Genomic DNA, 23,116 nt, shown 5'->3' with positions numbered 1-23,116 from the left:
TCCCTTCACCAGAGCGATCGTAGTGTGAGCGGCGGGCATTGGGTCCACCGGTCACACGCACTGACTTGGCTCTCAAGTCAGTGACAGGCGAGTGACGTATCCATACTTCACTCTGCCTGGCCGGGGCTGACCGCCGCAGTATATAGTCGTGCGGCGGTCGGCAATTGGTTAAGGTACCTGACTTCTGGCTTGCTTCTTGACTCCACACCTTGCTTATCCTTTTGGCTTATCTTCTGCCCGTGTGATGCTGTCCTTAGCCTAGCCCCTGTTTATTCTATCGTTGTCTGAATCTTTACCTCTGCTGTCTGAATGTTGCCAACGTCTTCCTGTCTGACCACGTTTCTGCCCCATACTTCTGCAAGCCCTGAGATAAAATCTGGTGGTGGTTCCTGTTCTTCAGCTTGTACTTCATCACAAGATCCAGTTATTTTAGTTGTCAGGATGTACTACATGCATCTGTGCCACTCTCTGTCATGTCCTACCATTTCATTAATCTTGAAGGACAAACAGGACAGAAGGTGTAAGGGGAGAGCCCTCTCATTAGTTCGGCCTACACCAGGTACATTATCGTGGCCTCCTACAATCCTACTTTGGTAAATAAACACTGGAAAATACTGGGGGAAGACTTCCTCTTTTCATTTATAACTGCCAAAGATGATCAGTGCACCAACTATCAGGATGGCAAAGACTCATTTGACAGTAACTCCTTTTGTGAAGTACCTTTGAGAAAGATCAATGGAGGGCAACCAGAATCCTAAAATGACACAGGATGAAGTATAACATTCCTGAACTACTATGACTAATTACCTAGTCCTAGCTCTAATCTTTCTAGCTCCAGGTGATGACCAATTACAGTGCCTTGAAAAAGTATTCATACCCCTTAAAATTTTCCACATTTTGCCATGGTACAACCAAAAACATAAATGTATTTTATTGGGGTTGTATGTGATAGACCAACACAAAGTGGCACATAATTGTGAAGTGGAAGGAAAATGATAAATGATTTTCAAATAAATATTCAAATTTTTTTGCAAATAAATATCTGAAAAGTGTGGCATGCATTTGTATTTATAGTCCCTTTACTCTGATACCCCTAACTAAAATCTAGTTGAAAGCAGGGTTAGGTTATAAAAAAATATCACAAGCTTTGAACATCTCACAGAGCACTGTTCAATCCATCGTCCAAAAATGGAAAGTGTATGGCACAACTGCAAACCTACCAAGACATGGCCATCCACCTAAACCGCCACGCTTTTCAGATATTAATTTTTAAGAAATTGTTGAAAACCATTTATCATTCTCCTTCCACTTCACAATTATGTGCCACTTTGTGTTGGTCTATCACATAAAATCCCAAATAAAATACATTTATGTTTTTGGTTGTAACATGACAAAATATGGAACATTTCAAGGGATATGAATACTTTTTCAAGGCACTGTACTATACTTTCTCCCACAATTCTACTAAGAATATGGCTTTATTTAAACTAATACAATATAACTGGTTCATGAGTACAATAACTGTTTAATCTTTACATGTGTTCACATCGCCCCCCCCCCCCCCCCATGATAAGGGGTGGTTGGAATTAGCCCCTGATATCTGCTCTTCAGGTCTGATTGTACATGTAGCAGGATTCCCAGCCGTTTTGCTGGATATGGGTCCCCCTGAGTCACCGGGTGCAACAAAAGTACCTTTGTGCATGTTTTCTCCAAATGTGAGCACTAAAACAATGACCAGTCCAGTATCTTTGGGTTTTTATATTTATTGAGAACTTGGATAGGAGAAGGGATGAGTGGGATACTCCTTTGGCTCAACTATTCACAGTTTAAAGGGGACAACTGAAAAATGCCTTTTGGCGCTGACTTGATGCCGGTCAACGCTGGTTAATGCTGGCCTGCTGCCTGTTAATCCTGAACTGACTTCTGATCACCTCCATGTGACTCAAAGTCCTCTAGAAGCTCCCTTAAGCACTCCTTGCTGAAATAGCTACTTTATCACTGCTGCACTGCTGAACACTTGTACGCTTCAGGGCCTGCACCGACACTCTCTTTCCAACACTTATCTTCAGGGCTTAGACTCTGGCACCCCCTTTCTAAGACTTCTCTACTGGTTAGCTGGCTCTCGGATCCCTCTGACCTTCTGGAGTGGTCCCCTCTCCTAGGCAGACCCCTGGGCAGTTTACAGCACTCACGACACTGCTTTCCTGGAAACCTCTACCCAGCAGCTCCACTCGGTCCACAGCACACTTGATTCCTCTCTGCAGCTCAGCTCAACCTTCTGTCCTCTAGACCGACTGCCAAGGACCTTTCCTCATGCTGACAGGAGGAGATACAGCCGTCACCCTCCTCCTGGGACTCTGCTTCCCACCAAAGACACCCTGTCATGTGCTCCCCTCAGACTTATACCCCCTCCCAGGATGCATTGTGGCAGATTCTGCCCTCTAGGGTATATATAAGCCCTGGTGTGCTATTGGCCAGGTTTCCTCCACTGTCCAATAAGAGCCCTCACTGGATACAGGGGGGAGACTCCCCAAGCTCAACAGACACACCTGGAAACACATGACAGCCTAACTGAACAATCAGGTCCCCTCTGATAAGCAGGGTGCTACATCCACAAAAAGACATATACTACCTTTTTAAACCATTAAAGACTCTTCCTATTGGTTGGGTTATGCTTGTCAGAGCCATGATCAGATGATGCTGGTTTGACCCTTTCCCCCCTTAATGAAGTAAGAAACCAAGGAAAAACCTTCAGTTCAAGTCATGGCTTTTATCCAAGTAGTCACCTAAATTTCAAAGTGTTAAGTTCTTCTCACTGTCTGTACCACCAAATCTAGCCCCACCTTCTGATAAATACTGGCAAGGATGGGACAACACTAGTTCCTCCCTCCAAATCTTGTGGTCTTGCTAGGGCCTGTGTGCAAGATCATAAGTTGGGCCCCATTGCTTGATAAAAAAAGCGGTGTGCTTAATGTGCCACAGTGAACAGTGGGCATGGTTTTCATTGTGCCAGAGGCATTGCTAGGATTGTAGAAACTCTGGGTCATCTTTGGGCACACCAGGTAGAAGAGAAATGCATAGCACCCCACGGCATACAGTGGGTGTGTTCAAATTGTGTTTAATGGTGGGAGGGGCTTAAGGGGCATGGTTAAATCAAACAAGGCCAGTCTGTCCCCAAGGACAATTGTTCAACCCCAGGTCAGTCATTTGTCCCCCAGAGCAATCCCCCTAGGTCATTGTCCCAATATAAACCTTCAATTCCCCCAGATCAATCTGTCCCGCAGTGTAATCCCCACCAGGTCAGTCTCTCCCTCAGTATTATCCTTCAATTCCCCTAGGTCACTTTGTCCCCAGTATAATCCTCACCAGGTCAGTCTCTCCCCAGTACATCCCTTATCCCCCCAAACAATCTGTCCTCCAGTATATCCCCTCCCCCCGCCAATCCTGTCTGTCTCCCACTAAATTCCCCACAGGGATGCACGGAACACCTGTGCATCCCCATGCGGGTAAACATAGCCTCACATGGGTGTATGCTGTAGTATGCCCTTTGTGAATGAGGTGTTATGTGTTTTTTTTGTTTGGGGGGGGGGGTCTAAGCAGAACCCTCATGTCTCTTTTTTTTTTTGAGACAGAGAAAGGGACCTCGTTCCTCTTCTTTGAAGCCTCAGCTGCACTGCAGAGGAACGAATAGAAGTCTCTATTCAGACAGTTCCTATTCACTCACAAGTTGAAGCACAGTAAACACAGTTTACTATGCTACAGTAATGAATGAACACAGGAGCGATTGGTACCGATCACTCTCTGTGTTCATTTGGAAAAGGGCTGTTAAACATGACAGGGGAAGCTGTCCAGCAATGCTGCAGGGAGGAGGGCATGGTGGATTAGCAAAGGGGGGTGCAGTACAGGGTGGGTCAGAGCAGAGCAGATGCCTGTGCATCCCCTGCAACACTGGAATCCGGCAGGAGGGGAGAGGAGGAAAAGCCAGCAGTTGCAGTGGAGCCACAGAGGATCAGTGCTGCAGGGGAGGGAGGCACATAAGAGAATAGGTAGAGGCACTGTGGAGCACAGGTGGAATGCGGGCAGCTCTTCCATGTGTGCAAGACCACAGTGGGCCTTACCTCTCCTCAGGGCCTCTGTTCACCACACACATTACACACATGGATGATATGCCACTGGGTCCTGCCTCATTATACAGGCATACTAATGCCAAATACTTAAATGTACGTCTGTTTTACAGCTTTTACATACTGCATTTATGCGAGTTTAGCAGCAGTTATGAGCTTTTGAGGTTAGAAGCGTTTTTAAAGGTAACCTCATGAGACCCTCCCAAATGCCCACAATGCATGAAAAACAAGTAAATTATTAACTATTTAAGCCATTCTGTGAGAGAAGAGAGAACAGCGGCAGAGAGAGCAGTGTGCTTGTAGATAGCTGCAGGGCCGGAGCAAGCAATAGGCAAGTCAGGCGGCTGCCTAGGGTGCCAGGGTAGGGGGGGGCAGCAAAATCCGTATCCCAAGCCAATCGCTGGGGATTCAGATTCCAGCAGTGGCGTGGCATAGCATCGGGGGTCACCTGGGACTATACTATGGACCCGCTCGCATAATTCAGAAGGGTAGTGTCAGTCCTGAGTGTGCTGACTCGATCCCAGTCAGTGTGCAGCCTGCAGTAGCTGGTTGTAATGTCAGGTGGGTAGAGGCATCCTGGGGGGTGTGGGCATCTATCCCCACATGATGAGTGTGCAGCCCCGCAGAAGGAGGCCACGCTCTCTTGGAATATGAACATCGAGGGCAGCTGGGAGCCTAGAAGAGGGAAGAGGTTCACAGTCTCTTTGAGCACAGAAGAGGCGCGCAAAAGCATCCCCGGAGTTCCAAAGCCTGGACTCCGTCACCTCCAACCTCCTCTCTGCTCCGCTCCAGCATCAGCAGTAAAGCCCGGAGGATGAGGACAAGCGGGAGGCACAAGCTGCTGGGAAGAAGGTATTGGACATCATACACTGACACAGACCTACCTGCAGACACAGACTGGGATGGGGGGGCAGAGGTGGATCTGCGGATAGGGACAGGGCTAGGGGTCTCTCTCTCATCTCCCCACCCTCTCTTTCAGCCCCCACACTCTTTGTCAGCCCTCCCCCTCTCTGTCCACCACCCTCTCTCTGAGCCCCCCTCTCTCTCAGCTCCACCCTCTCTCTGAGCCCCACCCTTTCTCTGAGCCCCCCCTCTCTCTGAGCCCCATCCTCTGTCTGCCACCCTCTCTCTGAGCCCCCCTCTCTCTGATCCCCACCCTCTGTCTGCCACCCTCTCTCTGAGCCACCCTCTCTCTCAGCCCCACCCTCTGTCTGCCACCCTCTCTCTGAGCCCCACCCTCTGTCCGCCACCCTCTCTCTGAGCCCCACCCTCTGTCCGCCAACCTCTCTCTGAGCCCCCTTCTCTCTCAGCTCCACCCTCTGTCTGCCACCCTCTCTCTGAGCCCCCTCTCTCTCAGCTCCACCCTCTGTCTGCCACCCTCTCTCTGAGCCCCCCTCTCTCTAAGCTCCACCTTCTGTCTGCCACCCTCTCTCTGAGCCCCCCTCTCTCTCAGCTCCACCCTCTGCCACCCTCTCTCTGAGCCCCCTCTCTCTCAGCCCCCTCCTCTGTCCGCCACCCTCTCTCAGCCCCCTCTCTCTCTCTCTCTCTCTCTCAGCCCCCCTCTCTCTCAGCCACCCCTCTCTGTTAGCCACCCTTCTCTCTCTTAGCTACCCCCTCTCCTCCAGCCACTTTCTCCCACCCCTCCTTCTCCCCCCTCCTTCTCCCTCTCCCCCCCTCCTCCCTCTTCTCCCTCCCCTCCTCCCTCTTCTCCCCCCTCCCCTCCTCCCTCTTCTCCCCCCTCCCCTCCTCCCTCTCCCCCCTTCTCCCTCTTCTCCCCCCTTCTCCCTCCTCCTCCTCTTTCTCCCCCCTCCTCCTCCTCCTCCACCCTCCTTCTCCTCCCCCTCCTTCTCCCCCTCCTCCTCCTCCTCCCCCCCCCCGATAGCAGTGATTAAAAGGTCAGGAGAATACATGGGCAGGGCAAAGGAGGTGGAGCCAAGGGGGCGCGGCCAAGGGGGCGGCAAAAGGAGGTTTCGCCTAGGGCGCCAAAAATCCTTGCACCGGCCCTGGATAGCTGTATTATATTTTGTGTTCTCACTATGGATCCCATCATGAGAATGTGTGCGAAAATGCTTCTGATGTTGCTGAGGCTCCGAAGAATTGGAGAATTGCGTAAGATGACCAGAGTTTGTCGCTACTGGACTCATTCATTGATGCAGACAACAGCATGTGGTGAAATTTGTATTTTTTCAACATTTTTATATGTTCAAAAATTGTCAGAAATCTTTTTCCCCTTTAAAAACGCCTATAGATGCAAATTTACCGCGGTTACAAGCATTTTGCGTTTTAAATGCTGGTAAACTACAGTCCTGAACACGATTTTTCTGCTTTCAAAAGAAATGCCTGTAAACTCAATTGCTTCCAAACTACTAAAAACGAGTGTACATGTACACATAAGATAACATTGAGGAGAGTTCAGGGGCTGCTGAAAAAAAATACCCAACTGCTCCTAAACTTCAGTTTAGCAGCTGTAGTGCACATGAGGCGCTAGCTGTTGTATATCATTGTATATCATTGTATATCATTGTTCTTTTGACCACTGAAGTGCTAAAATACCTCGCCTGCATGCTTGTATTGGGTCAATGACCTACTAAGTAATAAAGCAGTGATAAGGATGCCAGCCTGCCTGGGAGCTTTGACATCTGTCACAAAGCTTGATTGTGTGAAACATAAAGGATGGCAGCTTTCATCATAGGCTTTTATAAAAGGTAATTTTTTCAATTTATCACAGATTCCCTTTAAAGGAGATGTACAGCCAAAGCTTGTGTGGCTGTACACCCCCTATGGATCCCAGGAGCGCAGTTTGTTCTGCACTCCTGTGACCCATTTTCAGCAAAGAGCAGGCGGTGTTCGATCGCTTGGTTCTCAGTGTAGAGGCGCCGGGGGACAGATATCGCATTGGACCGATGCTGCATCCACCTAGGTAAGTATAATACTGGAAAAATATTTAAACTCATACTTCTCTTTTAATGCCCAGAGCCATTTTCCTGGTTTACACGTGGTGATGTCTTTAATTCTTTTTTGTGATGTTCAGATAGATGTCAGCATGCTTTTTCAGTGCGGTTGAGAAAACATGAATTATCTTTTTAGGTTGCTTAAAATGATTGTCAAACCTAAAGTGAAGTAGAAAGGAAGTTCTGTAACTTGGCAACATAACATTATGTAAGAATGCAATTATGCAACAAAAAGCTTTCATGTGAATAATGATATAAGCAAAAGGTAACCACATTTTTCTAATGAAAGGTCAGAACCTCTGACTCTGTGTGTGCTTTGTGTGTCCCCATTGAAGATTTATCAAGTACGCATATTCGCCAGCACGCCATGGATCATCGAATAGCGTTTCGGAACTATGGAGGACTCCTTAGTCAGGCATGTGATATTATGCCTACCGAAGGGGTCCTTTGTTGCTCCCAAACTTTACACTATGTCCCTTATGATGTGATCGTTGTTCAGTAAAGATTATGGACACTATTCGATGAGCTGTGGTGTGCTGGCAAATGTGTGCACTTGATCCGTGATGTCTCCAATTCAAGCTGGTTGTTGCTTCAGCACCTGACATTTCTAAGCCCTATTTAGGAAAGTATTCGATGGGAATATTGACAATACCCACTGAAGACATATCCGTTACTTCGACTGTCGGTTACCCCCAGGGCAAACATTTGAAGTCTCCCAATGGGAATACATATACATGCTGGGTTTACACCTTCCCCATCCTACTTATTGCTGGTTAAATGTGCATTGGAGAGATATCGTATATACTGTATACACATTTGCCAGTAATATTCACTAAATTTATAATTCAGCGGTTGTGCTGTTTATGAAATAGGGAGAGGGAACTATTGTGAAGAATGGTTTTGGGCACTCTGGGAACTCTGGTCGGGGCTATTCTCGCATTAAGATTTTATTTGGTACACTACCTAATACGGTGAACAATGGAACAAGTATAGTGTTAAAGACCATGATGTCACCCGAAACTCAAGGTAGAAAGCTTTCCAGAATTCCTTGCACACTAGCCACAGGCCAAATTTCTGCTTTTGCTGTATAAACAGGGCTGATGCTAGACTGTTTTACGCCCTAGGCAAGACCAGCTACTTGCGCCCCCCCAAAAATAAAAATAAAAAGGGAAGGGGTTAAAAACTCCCTTGTCACACCTGGGGACCCTGATGTCCCCCTATGTATCACCCAGGGACCCTGATGTTTTTCCATGTCACATCCTGGGACCCCAATATTCCTCCATGTCCTGCTGTCATACTCACTGACCCCGATGTTCGTCCATGTCACATCCAGGGATCTCTGTGTTCCTCCATGTCATGCTGTCATATCCAGTGACCCCCAATGTTCCTCTATGTCACACCAGGGGCCCCTGATGTTCCTCCATGTCATACCCAGAGACCCTGATGTTTTTCCATGTCACACCTGGGTACCCTGATGTTTTTCCATGTCACACCTGGGTACCCTGATGTTTTTCCATGTCACACCTGGGTACCCTGATGTTTTTCCATGTCACACCTGGGGACCCTGATGTTTTTCCATGTCACACCTGGGGACCCTGATGTTTTTCCATGTCACACCTGGGGACCCTGATGTTTTTCTATGTCACACCTGGGGACCCTGATGTTTTTCCATGTCACACCTGGGGACCCTGATGTTTTTCCATGTCACACCTGGGGACCCTGATGTTCCTCCATGTCACACCTGGGGACCCTGATGTTCCTCCATGTCACACCTGGGGACCGCAATCCCCCCACCCAGGGATCCCAATTCCTCATTGCACACCTGGTGACCCTGGTGACCCTGAACCCCTGTTATACTTGTGACCCCTATCCCCCATGTCACACCTGGTGACTCCGATTCCCCATGGCACACCTGGTGACCCTGATTCTCTTTCACACCAGGGATCCTCCATGTCACACCCAGGGACCATGATCCCCCTGTTCTGGGGACACTCACTGGGCAGTATGAAGAGAGTGGCCCACACTCTGCCCTCCTTCACCGTGATCCTGCTGATTTCTTCTCCCAGGATGCTCCTCTCCTGCACAACAGTGCTCACCAAAGCTCCAACCGGCTCCTGGTGGAGAAGTAGCAGCAGTCAGAGAGCTCCGCACATCCTTCATCACCAACCTCCTCAGACCATTCTGGTGCCTCGTTGCTTCTGCTCCAGTAAAGTTGTCGCCCTCCAGTGCCGAGCTCCAGCCCAGGTTCAGCTCTCCTCAGCTCCCTGCTTAATTCCAACCCAGGGAAATGAACAGCTGCCCACCAGCTCAGTGTAGAGAGTCACGTCCTGCCCAGGGTTTAGGCTGCTCAGCTCCAGATGAAGAGGATAATCATGCAGGCAGCACTCCGGTGGGCTCCCTTCCTGCCTCTTGGGCCCCCCCAACAGTGGTGGAAAGCCAGGGCCTGGTAGTTCCGCCACTGCCCAAGACACCTTGCATCTTCCTCTGTCCCTTTCCCCCCCCCCCCCCACTGCCGCACCTCCCCTCAGCTCATAAGGATCATTCATGATGGAGAGAGTGCCGACTCGTGGCTGTGCCCCTAGGTGGCATTGCGCCCTAGGCGGCTGCCTAGTTTGCCTAGTGGAAGCTCCGGCCCGGTATATAAGTGTATGTGTGTATGCAAGTGTATGTGCAAAGTGCAGATTTTCAGTGAATGTGTAGCAAATGTGTAGTGAATGTGACATTTGTCTGATTATAAATAGGGTGTATAGTACTTTAAACCTAATTCTACATTGAAGAATGTTTGTAAATGCTTCTTGAGTTAGCAAATGTGAAGGTAATTCATCCCAGCTAATGTTCTTTATATGTGATGAATGATTTGCATGTCCCATACCAGCAAATGTCTGGTGAATGTCACTTTCTCTGCATTTTAATATGTTTCTATGTGATTCCTTGATACCATTTGTCTTAAATCTTTCATTCATGCTATTTTTTTCAGGTTTTTCAAAAGCAAGTAGATCCGGCTGCAGTGGTTGAAATTTTGGAAAGTAAGTGGAGCCACTGATTCTTTGCTTGAATGGAAACTATACATAAATTGTATACAGTATATTTCAGAGGGGGGTTTATGTGATTTTTTTTTTTTTTATCCATGGAGAGACAGCGGGAATTCAGATAGAGTTGTGATTATTTAAACACTGACAAAAACCATGAGCCAGCTCCTGTATAACTCCTATACTACCCAGCATGTCTCTATTTTTTGATAGTGTCCTAGGAGGACTGATATCTTTTCTTCAGCTCTGCTGAGAAAAGTCTGCCAGTTTTTGCTAGCATTTTTTCTTTGATTTGGTTCAGAGATTTCTTCTTCTTCTATTGACCTTAATCAAGATTCCTCACTACATCACTGCTTGTGTTGCTTCTTTTATAGAAGCTATCCAGATTGACCTTTCCTCAAACCTTACTTTGGTGTGCTGTACCTGGACTCTGCTGGACTGGGTGTTGTGGTGCTGGCCTGGAACGTGACTTTTCGGGCACTGGACTATGCGTTATATCCCTTTACGAACCTTTGTGTACTGGTAAAAGTTATCCACTTTCTAGGTCCAAAGCTAGAGCAATATCTCAGTGCTTGACCTTGTCTCTGGAATACTCACTTGTGAGTGAGGCTGTTTGGGTTTGAGCACTAGGAGGAAGCCCATTATTTTGCATCACTGGGTGTCTTTCAGTTTTCCCGCTGCTGCCATCTACTTCTGCAGCAGGTGCTTTCAGGCCCTTGGAGCCAAACTCCCAAAAAACTCATAGGGCTCAAAGTCAGAGGTCAGGTAACCCCTCTGAAAAGCCTTCTGCATGAAGGTGCGCCCCCTACTTCTACATCCTGACAGGGTCCCTGGGTAACAAAAAAACAAAGAGCTGGGGGGGGCACACCCTGAACATGCATTTCTAAAGCTGGTGCAGCTATGAACCAAGCGACATGCATATTTACATAGAATAGCGCACACATGCAAAAGAAATGACTATCAAATATAAAGGCAAAAAATGGGGATTTGGTCCCACCATATGGCCATATCGTGCTTAAGCCCACCACTACATCAAAGTACCCCATTGTCAGTGGGTCATACACTATCCATAAAAAGAAGGATGAATCCAACCTCTCACCATTGGAGATGCTTACTCCTTACTGGGAGAGATGTGCAACTGCATTATAAGGGACTCCTATATCTGCTTGCTAGTGGACACTGATAGAGTACAGGTGTGGGAGGGTGGGGTGCTCAACCCCAGAAGTCTGGTCAGGACCGAATACATAACAAACAATCAAAGAGCTGGGGGGGCACACCCTGAACATGCATTTATAAAGCTGGTGCAGCTATGAACCAAGCGACATGCATATTTACAAAGAATAGCGCACACATGCAAAAGAAATGACTATCAAATATAAAGGCAAAAAATGGGGATTGGTCCCTGGGTAGTTTATGCCTATCCAGCATTCCACTGCAGAAAGATCATCTTTTGGTCCACAGGCTAATCTTATGCTTCTAGTGTCCCCCTCAGTTGCTCCTTTTTATCTGTACAGTTCTACTACACAGAACAATTCACATTCCCTAGTTTCCCTAGGTCTATGTATTAAATACGTTTATGAAGCTGTTGTCCATCTGGACCTCCACTCCTTTCCTCAGAAAAATTCCCTGTCTTTGGGACATGGAAAGCCCTTCATGGAACATGGTACCCTCCAGTGTCCCTCCTCTCCAATGGGACTTCTTGACCTACAAGGTCAACTGTGGCCAGATCTGTCTATCTACTACTTTGATGAGGACCTGGATCCTCACTTGCTGGGTTCATTACTACCTCATGGAGCATTGATTCTTGTGTTCAGCCTACTGCGCATTCCAGGTATCCCTGTTGTGTGATGTTCAGACAACCATGTGTGAAGAGAATTAGCTCTATGGATTGTCATATTTAGCATCTTTTCTGCAAAATCTGATCGGGTCAGGCTTTGCTGGGTTTCAGCGTTGGTGGCTGTTTATCCCTGGTGGACGAGGCTGTTCTCCTTAAAAAAATCAACACACTGATCTCTTGTCCTCGTACGGGAAGTTAACCCCTTCTCTTCCCTCATGGAGATGTGGGGCACTGGAGGACCTCATCTTCAGGGTTGCCCCCCTCCTTCTCCTATTGTTTCCTGGCCCATCTCAGCCCCCCTATCTGTGTGTTTACTAATTTGGATTGTCAAGACAGCACTAAACTATTTAATCTCTGCAGAACAAAGCTTCTCCCTGGTACCTCCTAAAATACACTCTTAATTTGAGTTGCTTACCCTTTCTGCTATTAAACTGCACCCAACTATATGTCCTGCATGCAGACTCTGTTAATCTCACAGTACTGACCCATATGCTTACTCAGTCTCACAGTGCTGACACATATACTCTCTCAGTTCCACAGAGCTGACCCTTCTGCTCCCTCACTCTCACAATACTGACTCATTTGGTCTCGCAATCTCACAGTACTGACCCTTTCAGACTTGTGCAACTTGTCATGCATCTTTGGATATCAGAGTTGCACGACATGTCGTTCTCCATGTTTTAAAATGATACCCATTCACATATGCGCAACTTAAAGTTGCAGCAACTCCCAAGTAGTTCATGCACTACTTTGGTCCAACTTTCATTCAACTTGAAGGCCATAGACTTCAATGTTACCCATAGAAGTTGCATGAAAGACATTCCTGAATGTTATACAATGCAACTTGTATGCAACAGTTGTCCATTAAAACTGGTCAAAGCCAAAGTCATATCCAAGTTGCACCCATCCAAAGTCAAAGTTGCATCTAAGTTGCACCAAAGTTGCACTCCAAAGTCTGTGCAAAATGTTTAAAAACCCCTCACATGATTACCATCTGCTCCCACCAATTCACACTCTTATACAGTATATATATATATATATATTAGGCCATGCAGGATTGGCCCAAGACATTGTGCTGCCTGGGTACAAGAATAAAATGCTGTCCCCCCCCCCCCCCCCAAAAGAAAAAAAAAAAAAAAAAAAAAATCACACCAACCAAAAGGCCCCCACATCCATTATTTTATATCATGGTAATTAAAACTAATATAAAATTTATCAGGAAGTCACATTTACATTCAACAGCTCTTTGTCTATATGTAAAATCAAATGACATACCATTATGTTCAATTCCAAACCACACACCCCAGTTTTATTCTGTTTGTCTGAATGTCTGACTTCGTTGCGCACACCACATTTATGTGAGGGACGTTCCCCCGGAGGAGACGCTCCGCCACCTCATACTCATCAGTTTGCACTACAGGCGGCAGTATGAGATGGGGAAATGCCCCCCCCCCCCCGTAATGCACCGCAAACCGATGACACGCAAAACTGCTGGAAAAAAAATCTTGGGTGTCAATTTGCTGCCCCTCTCAAAGTTCTGCCTGGGCCCAATGGACCCAGTGGGACCCATGGTAGGGGGCCGGCTCTGCAGCCGTGGCCAAAAGTATGAGAGTGACACAAATATTCATTTTCACAAAGTCTACTGCCTGTTTTTATGACGGCAATTTGCATATACTCCAGAATGTTATGAAGAATGATCAGATGTATTGCAATTAAATGCAAAGTCCCTCTTTGCCATGAAAATAAACCTAATCCCATAAAAAACAATTTCACTGCATTTGTGAAGAAGGCTTCAGGGTGCCCAAGAAAGTCCAGCAAGCGCCAGAACTGTCTCCTACAGTTTATTCAGCTGCGGCTTCTTTTGCTTCTTTTGCCTAAGAACACAACCATGAATAAAGAAAGGTACAAAAACATCCTCCGAGAGCAACTTCTTCCAACCATCCAAGAACAGTTTGGTGATGAAAATGTCTTTTCCAGCATGAGGGAGCACCTTGGCCAGGAAATTCTCCAGACCTTAATCCCATTGAGAACTTGTGGTCAATCCTCAAAAGGCAAGGAAACAAACCCCCCCCCCCCACACAAATTCTGACTAACTCCAAGCATTGATTATGCAAGAATGGGCTGCCATCAGTCAGGATGTGGCCTAGAAGTTGATTGACAGCATGCCAGGGTGAACTGCAGAGGTCCTAAAAAAGAAGGGTCCACACTGCAAATATTGACTCTTTGCATAAACTTCATGTAGTTGTCAATAAAAGCCTTTGGCACTTATGAAATGCTTGTAATTATACTCCAGTATACCATAGTAACATCTGACAAAAAGATCTAAAAACACTGAAGCAGCAGACTTTGTGAAAATTATTACTTTTGTCATTCTCAAAACCATTGGCCACTGCTGTATATGTGCAGTACAATATGCACTATATTACCAAAAGTATTGGGACATCTGCCTTTACACGCACATTAACTTTAATGCCATCCCAGTCTTAGTTCGTAGGGTTCAATATGGAGTTGGCCCACCCTTTGCAGCTATTAGGCTCCTTTCACACTATCCGTCCGTTGGACGGATTCCGTTTTTCTCAGCGGGGGATCAAGCCGCCGATCCCCCGCTGAGCAGGAGGATGACAGCTGTGTCTCTGCGCTGTGTGCGGAGACAGCTGTCAGTTCCCTATGCATCTCTATGGGGGAAATCGGTTGGGAACGGACCGTTGGTCCGTTCTCATCTGATCCCATCCGATCCGATCCACTGGACGGATGGAAAATAGGGTTTCCATCCGTCCAGATTTGACGGATCGGATGTCTCCGCTGACATCCGATCCCCCATAGAGATGTATGGGGGGAACGGTCCGCCTGTGTGAAAGGGGCCTAAAAGATTCAACTCTTCCGGAAAGGCTGTCCACAAGGTTTAGGAGTGTGTCTATGGGAATGTTTAACCATTCTTCCAGCAGCGCATTTGTGAGGTAAGGCTCTGATGTTGGAGAGAGGGCCTGGCTCGCAGTCTGCACTGTAGTTCATCCCAAAAGTGTTCTATCGAGTTGAGATCAGGACTTTGTGCAGGCTGGTCAAGTTTCTTTACCCCAAACTCATCCATGTCTTTGTGGACCTTGCTTTTTGCACTGTTCTAAGTCATTTGGTTAAGGGGGGATTATTGTGTGGGGTTGGGCTTGGCCCCTTAGTTCCAGTGAAGGGAACTGTTAAGGCACCAGTTTACTAGGACATTTTGGACAATTTCATGCTCCCAACTTTGTGGGAACTGTTTGGTGTTGGCCCTTACTGTTCTAACGTGACTGCACATACGTGCACAAAGCAAGGTCCATAAAGACATGGGTGAACGCGTTTGAGGTGGAGGATTTGGACACTATTCGTGATGATGTTTACACTATTGAGTATATTGAGTTTACACTATTGAGTATATGATGTTTTGAAGAGACTTTTTTTTTGAACACTAAGGCCTTGTTCACACCTGAGCTTTTTTTAGCTCGTAAAATTCTCATCTCTAAAGTCTCAAAACGCCCAACAAGCAAAATCCCATTAATTTCAATGGCCCCTGTTTACATCTGATCGTTTTGTCTCCTGACTCAAAATGCCTGAGGCTCCAAAAACTACAGGTGTTTTTTTTTGTGGCTGATAACCAGGGTTATTGTTAGATGTCAATGCCTCCAAACACCTGCAAAAAACGCCTGAAAAAATGCCCGTAAAAAGACAGAAAAAACGCCTGTAAAAAGCCCAAAAAAACACCTGGAAAAAAGCCCAAAAAAATGCCTGAAAACTATACACTCAGGTGTGAATGGAGTCTGATAGCATGCATGGGGTTATATGTAAATAGTGATTGTGCCTAAAAGTGTTACATCATTTTGCCCCTTTCACACATACGGTCCGTTCAGTTCATCAGTTCAGTCACGTCAAAATGTATAAGTTTTTCATCCATTTTTCATCCGTTTTTTGTCAGTTGTTATCTGTTTTTCATCCGTTGTAATCCGTTGTCATCCGTTTTTCATCCGTTTTCATCCGTTATCATCCGTTTTTCGTCCGATCCGTTTTTTTGACAGATGAAAAATAGGACATTCATCCGTTCAGAAAAACGGACATTGATGGAAGCGGATGAAAACGGATGTTAACCACTTTACCACCGGAGGATTTTGCTGTCTTCCGTCCAGGCCACTTTTTGCGATTCGGCGCTGTGCGACTTCAACTGACAATTGCGCGGTCGTGCGACGCCGAACCCAAACGAAATTTACGTCCTTTTTTTCCCATAAACAGAGCTTTCTTTTAGTGGTATTTGATCACCTGTGCGATTTTTACTTTTTGCGCTATAAACAAAAAAAGAGCGTTTATTTTGAAAAAATAACAATATTTTTAACATTTTTTTATATGAAATTCCCCCCAAAAAAGATGTAAAAAACAATTTTTTAAAAAATTTTTGGCCAATTTGTTTTCTGCTTCAAACCTATGTTTGGTAAAAAAAATCGCAATAAGCGTATTTTGATTGGTTTGCGCAAAAGTTATTGCGTTTACTAACAAAGGGAAAGATTTCTGTCATTTTTGGTGTTTTTTTTTTTAACGCATAATGGCGGCGATCTGCGATTTTTTTTTTTGCGGGACTGCGACATTGCGGCGGACAGATCGGACCCTTGACTGACATTTTTGACACTTTTGGGGGTACCAGTGACATTACTGCAGTAATCAGTGCTATATATAGGCACTGTTACTGTAAAAATGACACTGGCAGGGAAGGGGTTAATTTTATTGGAGAGGGAGGGGTTAATGTATGCCTGGTGCTTACTGACGTGTGGGGGGGAGGTGACTGAGTGAGTCATGGACAGATCGGATGTCCAGCTATGCTGAACAGTCCGATCTGTCACTCCCTGTCACTATGGAGATCCGCCCGCTTGTGTTTACACAGGCGGGCGGATCTCCACACTAGATCCCCGGCGATCGGGGCAGAGCAGCGGCGATCGCCGCTGCTCCTCCCCTGGCCCGACTCCCGCTGTGAATGAAAACAGCGGGAGCGAGCCTCCGGCGGCGCGCAAGCGCCGCCCAGAAGGGGGAGTGTCTGACGACGCAGTACTACGTCGTCAGACAATAACGAGCCACTCTGCCGCAGTAATATTACTGTGGGCGGAGGTAAAGTGGTTAACTGATGATCATCTGTTGTCATCCGTTTTTACATAGAGATACATTGATGTCCGTTTTTCATCCGTCAACGGATGGATGAAAAACGGACAAACGGACCGTATGTGTGAAAGGGGCCTTATAGTGATGTCACCCATTCCTAGGCATCTCAAGTGGAAACCAAGGTAAGGTGAACATGAACCTTTCCCCCCACAGGTTTTTTCTCAATTATGCATAGTGTTTTTGGTGTTTGATTTTTGGGGGGTGGGGTGGGGGACCTGAAAAGGCAGATCTTGCATTTTTAGTACAGTGTCTGCTTTAAGCACTTCTATTTTCTCCTTATGTCATGTTTATTTTAAGTTCCTTCTTTTTTTCCTGTGTCTTTGAGTACCAGATGATGTCCTCCTCAAAGAGATTAATGTAGCCTGCTGTGTTGCTTATTAGACATGAAGTGCCTGTATTCACAGCAGAGACTTCTGGCATCTCTACCTTGAGGAATCTAACTGACATATTTTCCTCACAACTCCCCACAAGATCTATTGCTAGGGGAATCTGCAGAGAAAAAGATCAAGTAAACACACCATATGCAAATGCAAAGGGGTCTCATTTAGCTTCTGAATGGCAATTTTCATGTGTCATTTGGGTTTTCTCTAACATGTAAGGGGGGTCATAACCACATCTGATCTGGTATATGGTTACTACATAATTGCTGTAGCAGAGCTCTGTGTGATTCTTGCCTTATGTCCTTTAGCATCATTCAGTTACTACTTATTGATACTAAACTGGTGTGTACAATATTTCACTTTCCAGAACACCCAGCTGGATTTGAATTGATTCAAATTGGCCAGTCAGGTAAGAAGAAGCACATCTATGCATTTATATGCTCAAATAATATTGATCCCTATTATTCAAACTGTTCAAATGTTAACTGGTTAAATGCTTAATGTAATAGGGACTCCAAGAAAATGTCTCTCCATTATAGTATGTCAACTCTTGTTTCAGACCACAGTATACATCTTTTGTAGTCATGCTCTTTCATACACATTAATTTATTCTCCTTTGAGTTTACATGTAAAATGTCATCTTTGCAAGCAAACAAACCTTTTTATATTGGCATTTGCAAAAAGATTTTGTTTGATAGCAAAGATTTATAGGAATCAGTGATAAAGTTGCTTAAAGTTATACTAAAGTCTTGTTTTTTTGTTTCAAAATAACAAACATGTTATACTTACCCGCTCTGTGCAGTGGTTTTGCACAGAGCAGCCCCGATCCTCTTCTTCTCAGGTCCCTCACTGGCGCTGCTGGCCCCTCCTTCCTGCTGAGTGCCCCCACAGCAAACAGCTGCTGCTCTGTGTATCCATTCGTTTATGTGATCACTTATAAAAAAGGGGAAAAAAGTATTTATAATTTTTTTATTTTATTTTTTTATATGTAAATAAGAAGCGGCGCCAAATCCTAATAGTGCAATCATGAATAATCATATGGTAAATAATGTGGCACAAAAACAACTAAACATACAGTGAATAAATTATCAGCAAAATATATTGTTAAAAAAATATGTAGAAAAACATCAATCATATCAAAGTGATATAATGAAATAAGTGCAAAATCCAGTGTTAGGTGAACATAAAGTCCTTTCAATTAAAAAGTCCTTTTGAATATTAAAGAAGAGTGTCCATAAAGTGCAAAAAAGTGTATAAGTAACATTGATTGATGAAATCCACCACCAAGCACCAACGCTTAGCATATGCTTCCTACCACATAGCGTGGACCATAAATTATAATGGTCATAAAAGCACAAAATAACCCGGCAACAGAGAAAAGTGGTGGCTGCTCAGCAGTAGCTCCAAATGGATCGGGATTAAAAAAAATGAACAAGCATTGTAAAGCCTGCTAACATTTAAATCCTTTTATTTAAAATATATAGTAAGTACCTTTGATACGTCGTAAACGGGCACAAACGAGTCAAAAACCAGCAGACTGTCAGCTCGTGAGAAAGGAATGCCGTGAGTAAAGCGTGATGTCTTCAGTAACAGCCAATCCTGATGCTTTTCATCATCAGTGATGTCTTCCCAGGGGCAGACTGAACATCAGATACTACGCTCCATTGAAATACTAGTAACACACAGTCTGTGATAATTGGTTAAGCTAATGAGACAAAGGATCATTTGCAATGGATCTAGCATAGCTACACACATGTGGTACATAATTTTTTGGGTAAGAGTATTACATACAGAATCGTGGAGTTGCTATGGGTGCTAAATTTGCGCCCAGCATGGCCAGTTTATTCATGGCCAAATGGGAGGAGGATGTTGTCTATACTAACAGGCACCCTAATTTGGTGTTTTGGGGTAGGCACATCGACGACATCCTCCTCCTATGGAAGGGTGATGCTGTATCACTGACAGGTTTCATAGATGAATTAAACAGTAACGAACGTAGGATTGTTTTACAATGTGAATTGAGCAATGAAAGTGTTAACTTTCTTGATCTCACTATTAAAGCTACCAACCATTCACTTGAGACAATCACTTATTTTAAAACCATTGATCGGAATTCATATCTGGAAGTGGACAGTTGTCATCGTCCATCCTGGATCTAATCTATTCCTAAAAGCCAATTTTTGCGCTAGAGACGTAACTGTACCAATATTAAAAAATATTATCAGCAAACTAGACTACTCTAAAGTCGTTTTCTAAAAAAGGTTATGATCCAGGAGATCTAGATAGGACCATTGCAGAAGTGGCTGATACGAATAGAGAATCGCTTTTGGATACAAAATCATCAACCAGTTCTGATGGTTCTTTTGAATAGGCTTTTGTCACCTCCTATACTAGTCAGTATTGGGCAGTCAAAAGGATTATCAAAAAACACTGGACAGTGATTAAAAAAACGATCCTATCTTGGGACCACGGATGCCCAGTAGACCAGATGTGGTCTTTAGAGGTGCACCCTCATTAAGAAACACACTAGCTCCCAATGGTATACAAAATTCCCCCAGGATTAGCTTTTTTCATGACTAAAAATGTTTTTTCTTGTGTCACAAATGCGAGGCATGTAAAATCAATCACTTTAAAGGAAGAAAAATCACTTCATTTAAATCTAATCAGACCCTTAGGGCATACAACATCAGGTCTTTTATAACCTGTAATATTAAGAATGTGGGGTATATCATTGCCTGTCCATGTGGAAGGCAGTACATAGGGAGGACGGTCAGAAAACTACAGACTTGATTGAAAGAACACATCAGATATATAAAAAAAGGGTTTCCAGGTCAGTCTTTTAAAACACTATGCGAAATACCATGATAAAAACCCTATGGGTACTACTTTTATGGCCATTGATTGCTTCTCTCCACATTTGAGGGATAGTAATATTAGGAGGGAAGTCTCTTGCTGTGAAACTCAATGGATATATATTCTTAAGACCTATGTCCCATTCGGCATGAATGTCGACTGGGACATAGGGACATAAACTGATTTACTAATAACAGCTAACTGTGTCATTAACATTTTGACCATGGGTCTGTATACTGATCAATCACTGGATAGTACTTTCCATGGGAATGGTCTTAAATCCATTTATATTTTAAATATATATACCTCTCTTTGGTTCAATAAACAATCCCTTGTGCCACCCCCTTTCCCTCGTCTATTATTCTCTCCTCTTCCCTCCCCCCTTCCTTGCTTTACATATTTTTACTTAGTTTATAATAGGTGGGTTATCACATGTCACTGTGATAATATTAAATACACATTACATTACTTTACTGTATGTGGTTTACATATTTTATTTTTTTTAATTTATATTTTAATGATTATTTATTTAATTATGTATAAATATCAGTCATGGATTATTTGTAAATAACAGATGGTTGGCTCTGAGCTTTTTAGTTTGATTTTTTAATTTGTCATATGGATTCTAACCACTAGATGGAGCTGCACCTTTTGTATAGCTGCGCTACATCCATTTGCATACGATTATTTGCATATGATTTTTTCATGCATATGTTTTTAATTGGTCATTTTGATTCTAACCACTAGATGGAGCAGCGTCTTTTGCACACCCAATTATGTACCACATCTGTGTAGCTACGATAGACCCATTTGCATATGATTCTTTGTCTCACTACTAGCTTAACCCAGGGCTGGCCCAAGACATTGTGCTGCCTGGGTCCGATAATGAAATGCTGCCCCCCCCCCCCAACAAAAAAAATTCACGCCCTCCAAGAGGCCCCCACATTCTATAGGACTATGAAAGCAGTCAGAGGAGTGTGAGTGTGTACGGAGTGACAGCAAGAGCAGGACAGAGCAGTAGACACTGGGCAGATGAGCGCACCAGGCTTTCTACTGTCTATAGTGCCACAGTGCCCTGCAGGGCTGTGAGCATGGTACAGGATAATGCAGTGCTGCAGGCATGGTACAGGAGAATGCAGGGCTGCGGGCATGGTACAGGAGAATGCAGTGCTGTGGACATGGTACAGGAGAATGTAGGGCTGCAGGCATGGTACAGGAGAATGTAGGGCTGCGGGCATGGTAAGGGGAATGTAGGGCTGCGGACATGGTACAGGAGAATGCAGTGCTGCTGACATAGTACAGGAGAATATAGGGCTGTGGGCATGGTACAGGAGAATGCAGGGCTGCGGACATGGTACAGGAGAATGTAGGGCTGCGGGCATGGTACAGGAGAATGCAGTGCTGCGGGCATAATACAGAAGAATGCAGGGCTGTAGGCATGGTACAGGAGAAAACAGGCCTGTGGGCATGGTACAGGAGAAAACAGGGCTGCGGACATGGTACAGGAGAATGCAGGGCTGCGGACATGGTACAGGAGAATGCAGGGCTGCGGACATGGTATAGGGTGAATGCAGGGATGCGGACATGGTGCAGGAGAATGCAGGGATGCAGACATGGTACAGGAGAATGCAGGGCTGCGGACATGGTACAGGAGAATGCAGGGCTGCGGACATGGTATAGGGTGAATGCAGGGATGCGTACATGGTGCAGGAGAATGCAGGGATGCGGACATGGTACAGGAGAATGCGGGGCTGCGGACATGGTACAGGAGAATGCGGGGCTGCGGGCATGGTACAGAAGAATGCGGGGCCGTGGGCATGGTACAGGAGAATGCGGGGCCGTGGGCATGGTACAGGAGAATGCGGGGCTACGGGCATGGTACAGGAGAATGCAGGGTGCTGGCATGGTGCATGAGAATGCAGGGCTGTGGGTGTGGTGCAGGAGAATGCGGGGCTGCAGGCATGGTGCAAGTGAATGCAGTGCTGCGGGCATGGTAGAGGAAAATGCGGGTCTTCGGGCATACTACAGGAGATGCAGTGCTGTGGGCATGTACCATGCCCGCAGCCCTGCATCTTCTGTAGTATGCCTGCAGCCCCGCATAATTGACAAAAAATTCCCCTAGGGGTGGGACTTTATAGGCACAATAGTATGAAATAGAACATATATGTATAAAAGATTTATATTTATTGAGTACACATAGAAAAAAATACAACAATAGTTGGTATATGCATTAAAAACAAGCAATGCAAGCACACTGTGTGTATGATGAAAAACAGAACCTCAATCAACAGGACCAGATATCCGACGCGTTTCAAGGTTTTTATGACCGCATAATGGCAGGTAGTGTGGCTGTGTGTGGAGCAGTCTCACTTACCTGTTCTTAAAGGGCGCCTTAGGATTTAAAAATGGCGCCGCCCGGCCGGCCTGACATGCACACTGCGTATGCGCCACCGCCGCTCGGTAAAGTCCGTACATGTTCGGCTATTCCCGGAAATAGCCGAACGTTTACGGGCTTTTTCGAGCAGCGGCGGGGGCGGCCGGCCGCGGACCTTTTTTTTTTTTAGCTAGCCGAAGAAGAGAAGAGGCGGCCGGGGGCCGCCCCTCTCTAAGTGCCGCCTGGGTCCCATGGTCCCACCGGGACCCATGGTAGGGCTGGCCCTGGCTTAACCAATTACTGCAGACTGTGTGTTACTATTAATTTCAATGGAGCGTAGTATCTGACGTTCGGCCTGCCCCTGGGAAGACGTCACTGATGATAAAACGCGTCGGA

At 45.5% G+C, this 23,116-nt stretch overlaps 1 protein-coding gene across 1 annotated transcript in view; it reads left to right on the top strand.

Annotated features, from left to right (window-relative positions):
* Nucleotides 1-23,116, top strand: part of SPATA6L (spermatogenesis associated 6 like) — a 91,054-nt gene that overhangs the window by 6,000 nt on the left and 61,938 nt on the right. Inside the window, exons 4-5 of the mRNA XM_082243306.1 lie at nucleotides 10,053-10,101; nucleotides 17,861-17,902. Coding sequence (XP_082099432.1) covers nucleotides 10,053-10,101; nucleotides 17,861-17,902 — 91 coding nt within the window. The remainder of the gene's footprint in view (nucleotides 1-10,052; nucleotides 10,102-17,860; nucleotides 17,903-23,116) is intronic.

This window comes from Pelophylax lessonae, assembly GCF_965119305.1.
Source record: "Pelophylax lessonae genome assembly, chromosome: 1".
Classification (NCBI taxonomy): domain Eukaryota; kingdom Metazoa; phylum Chordata; class Amphibia; order Anura; family Ranidae; genus Pelophylax; species Pelophylax lessonae.
Note: the sequence above shows the minus strand (reverse complement) of the source record. Positions and strands in the feature narration are given on the sequence as shown.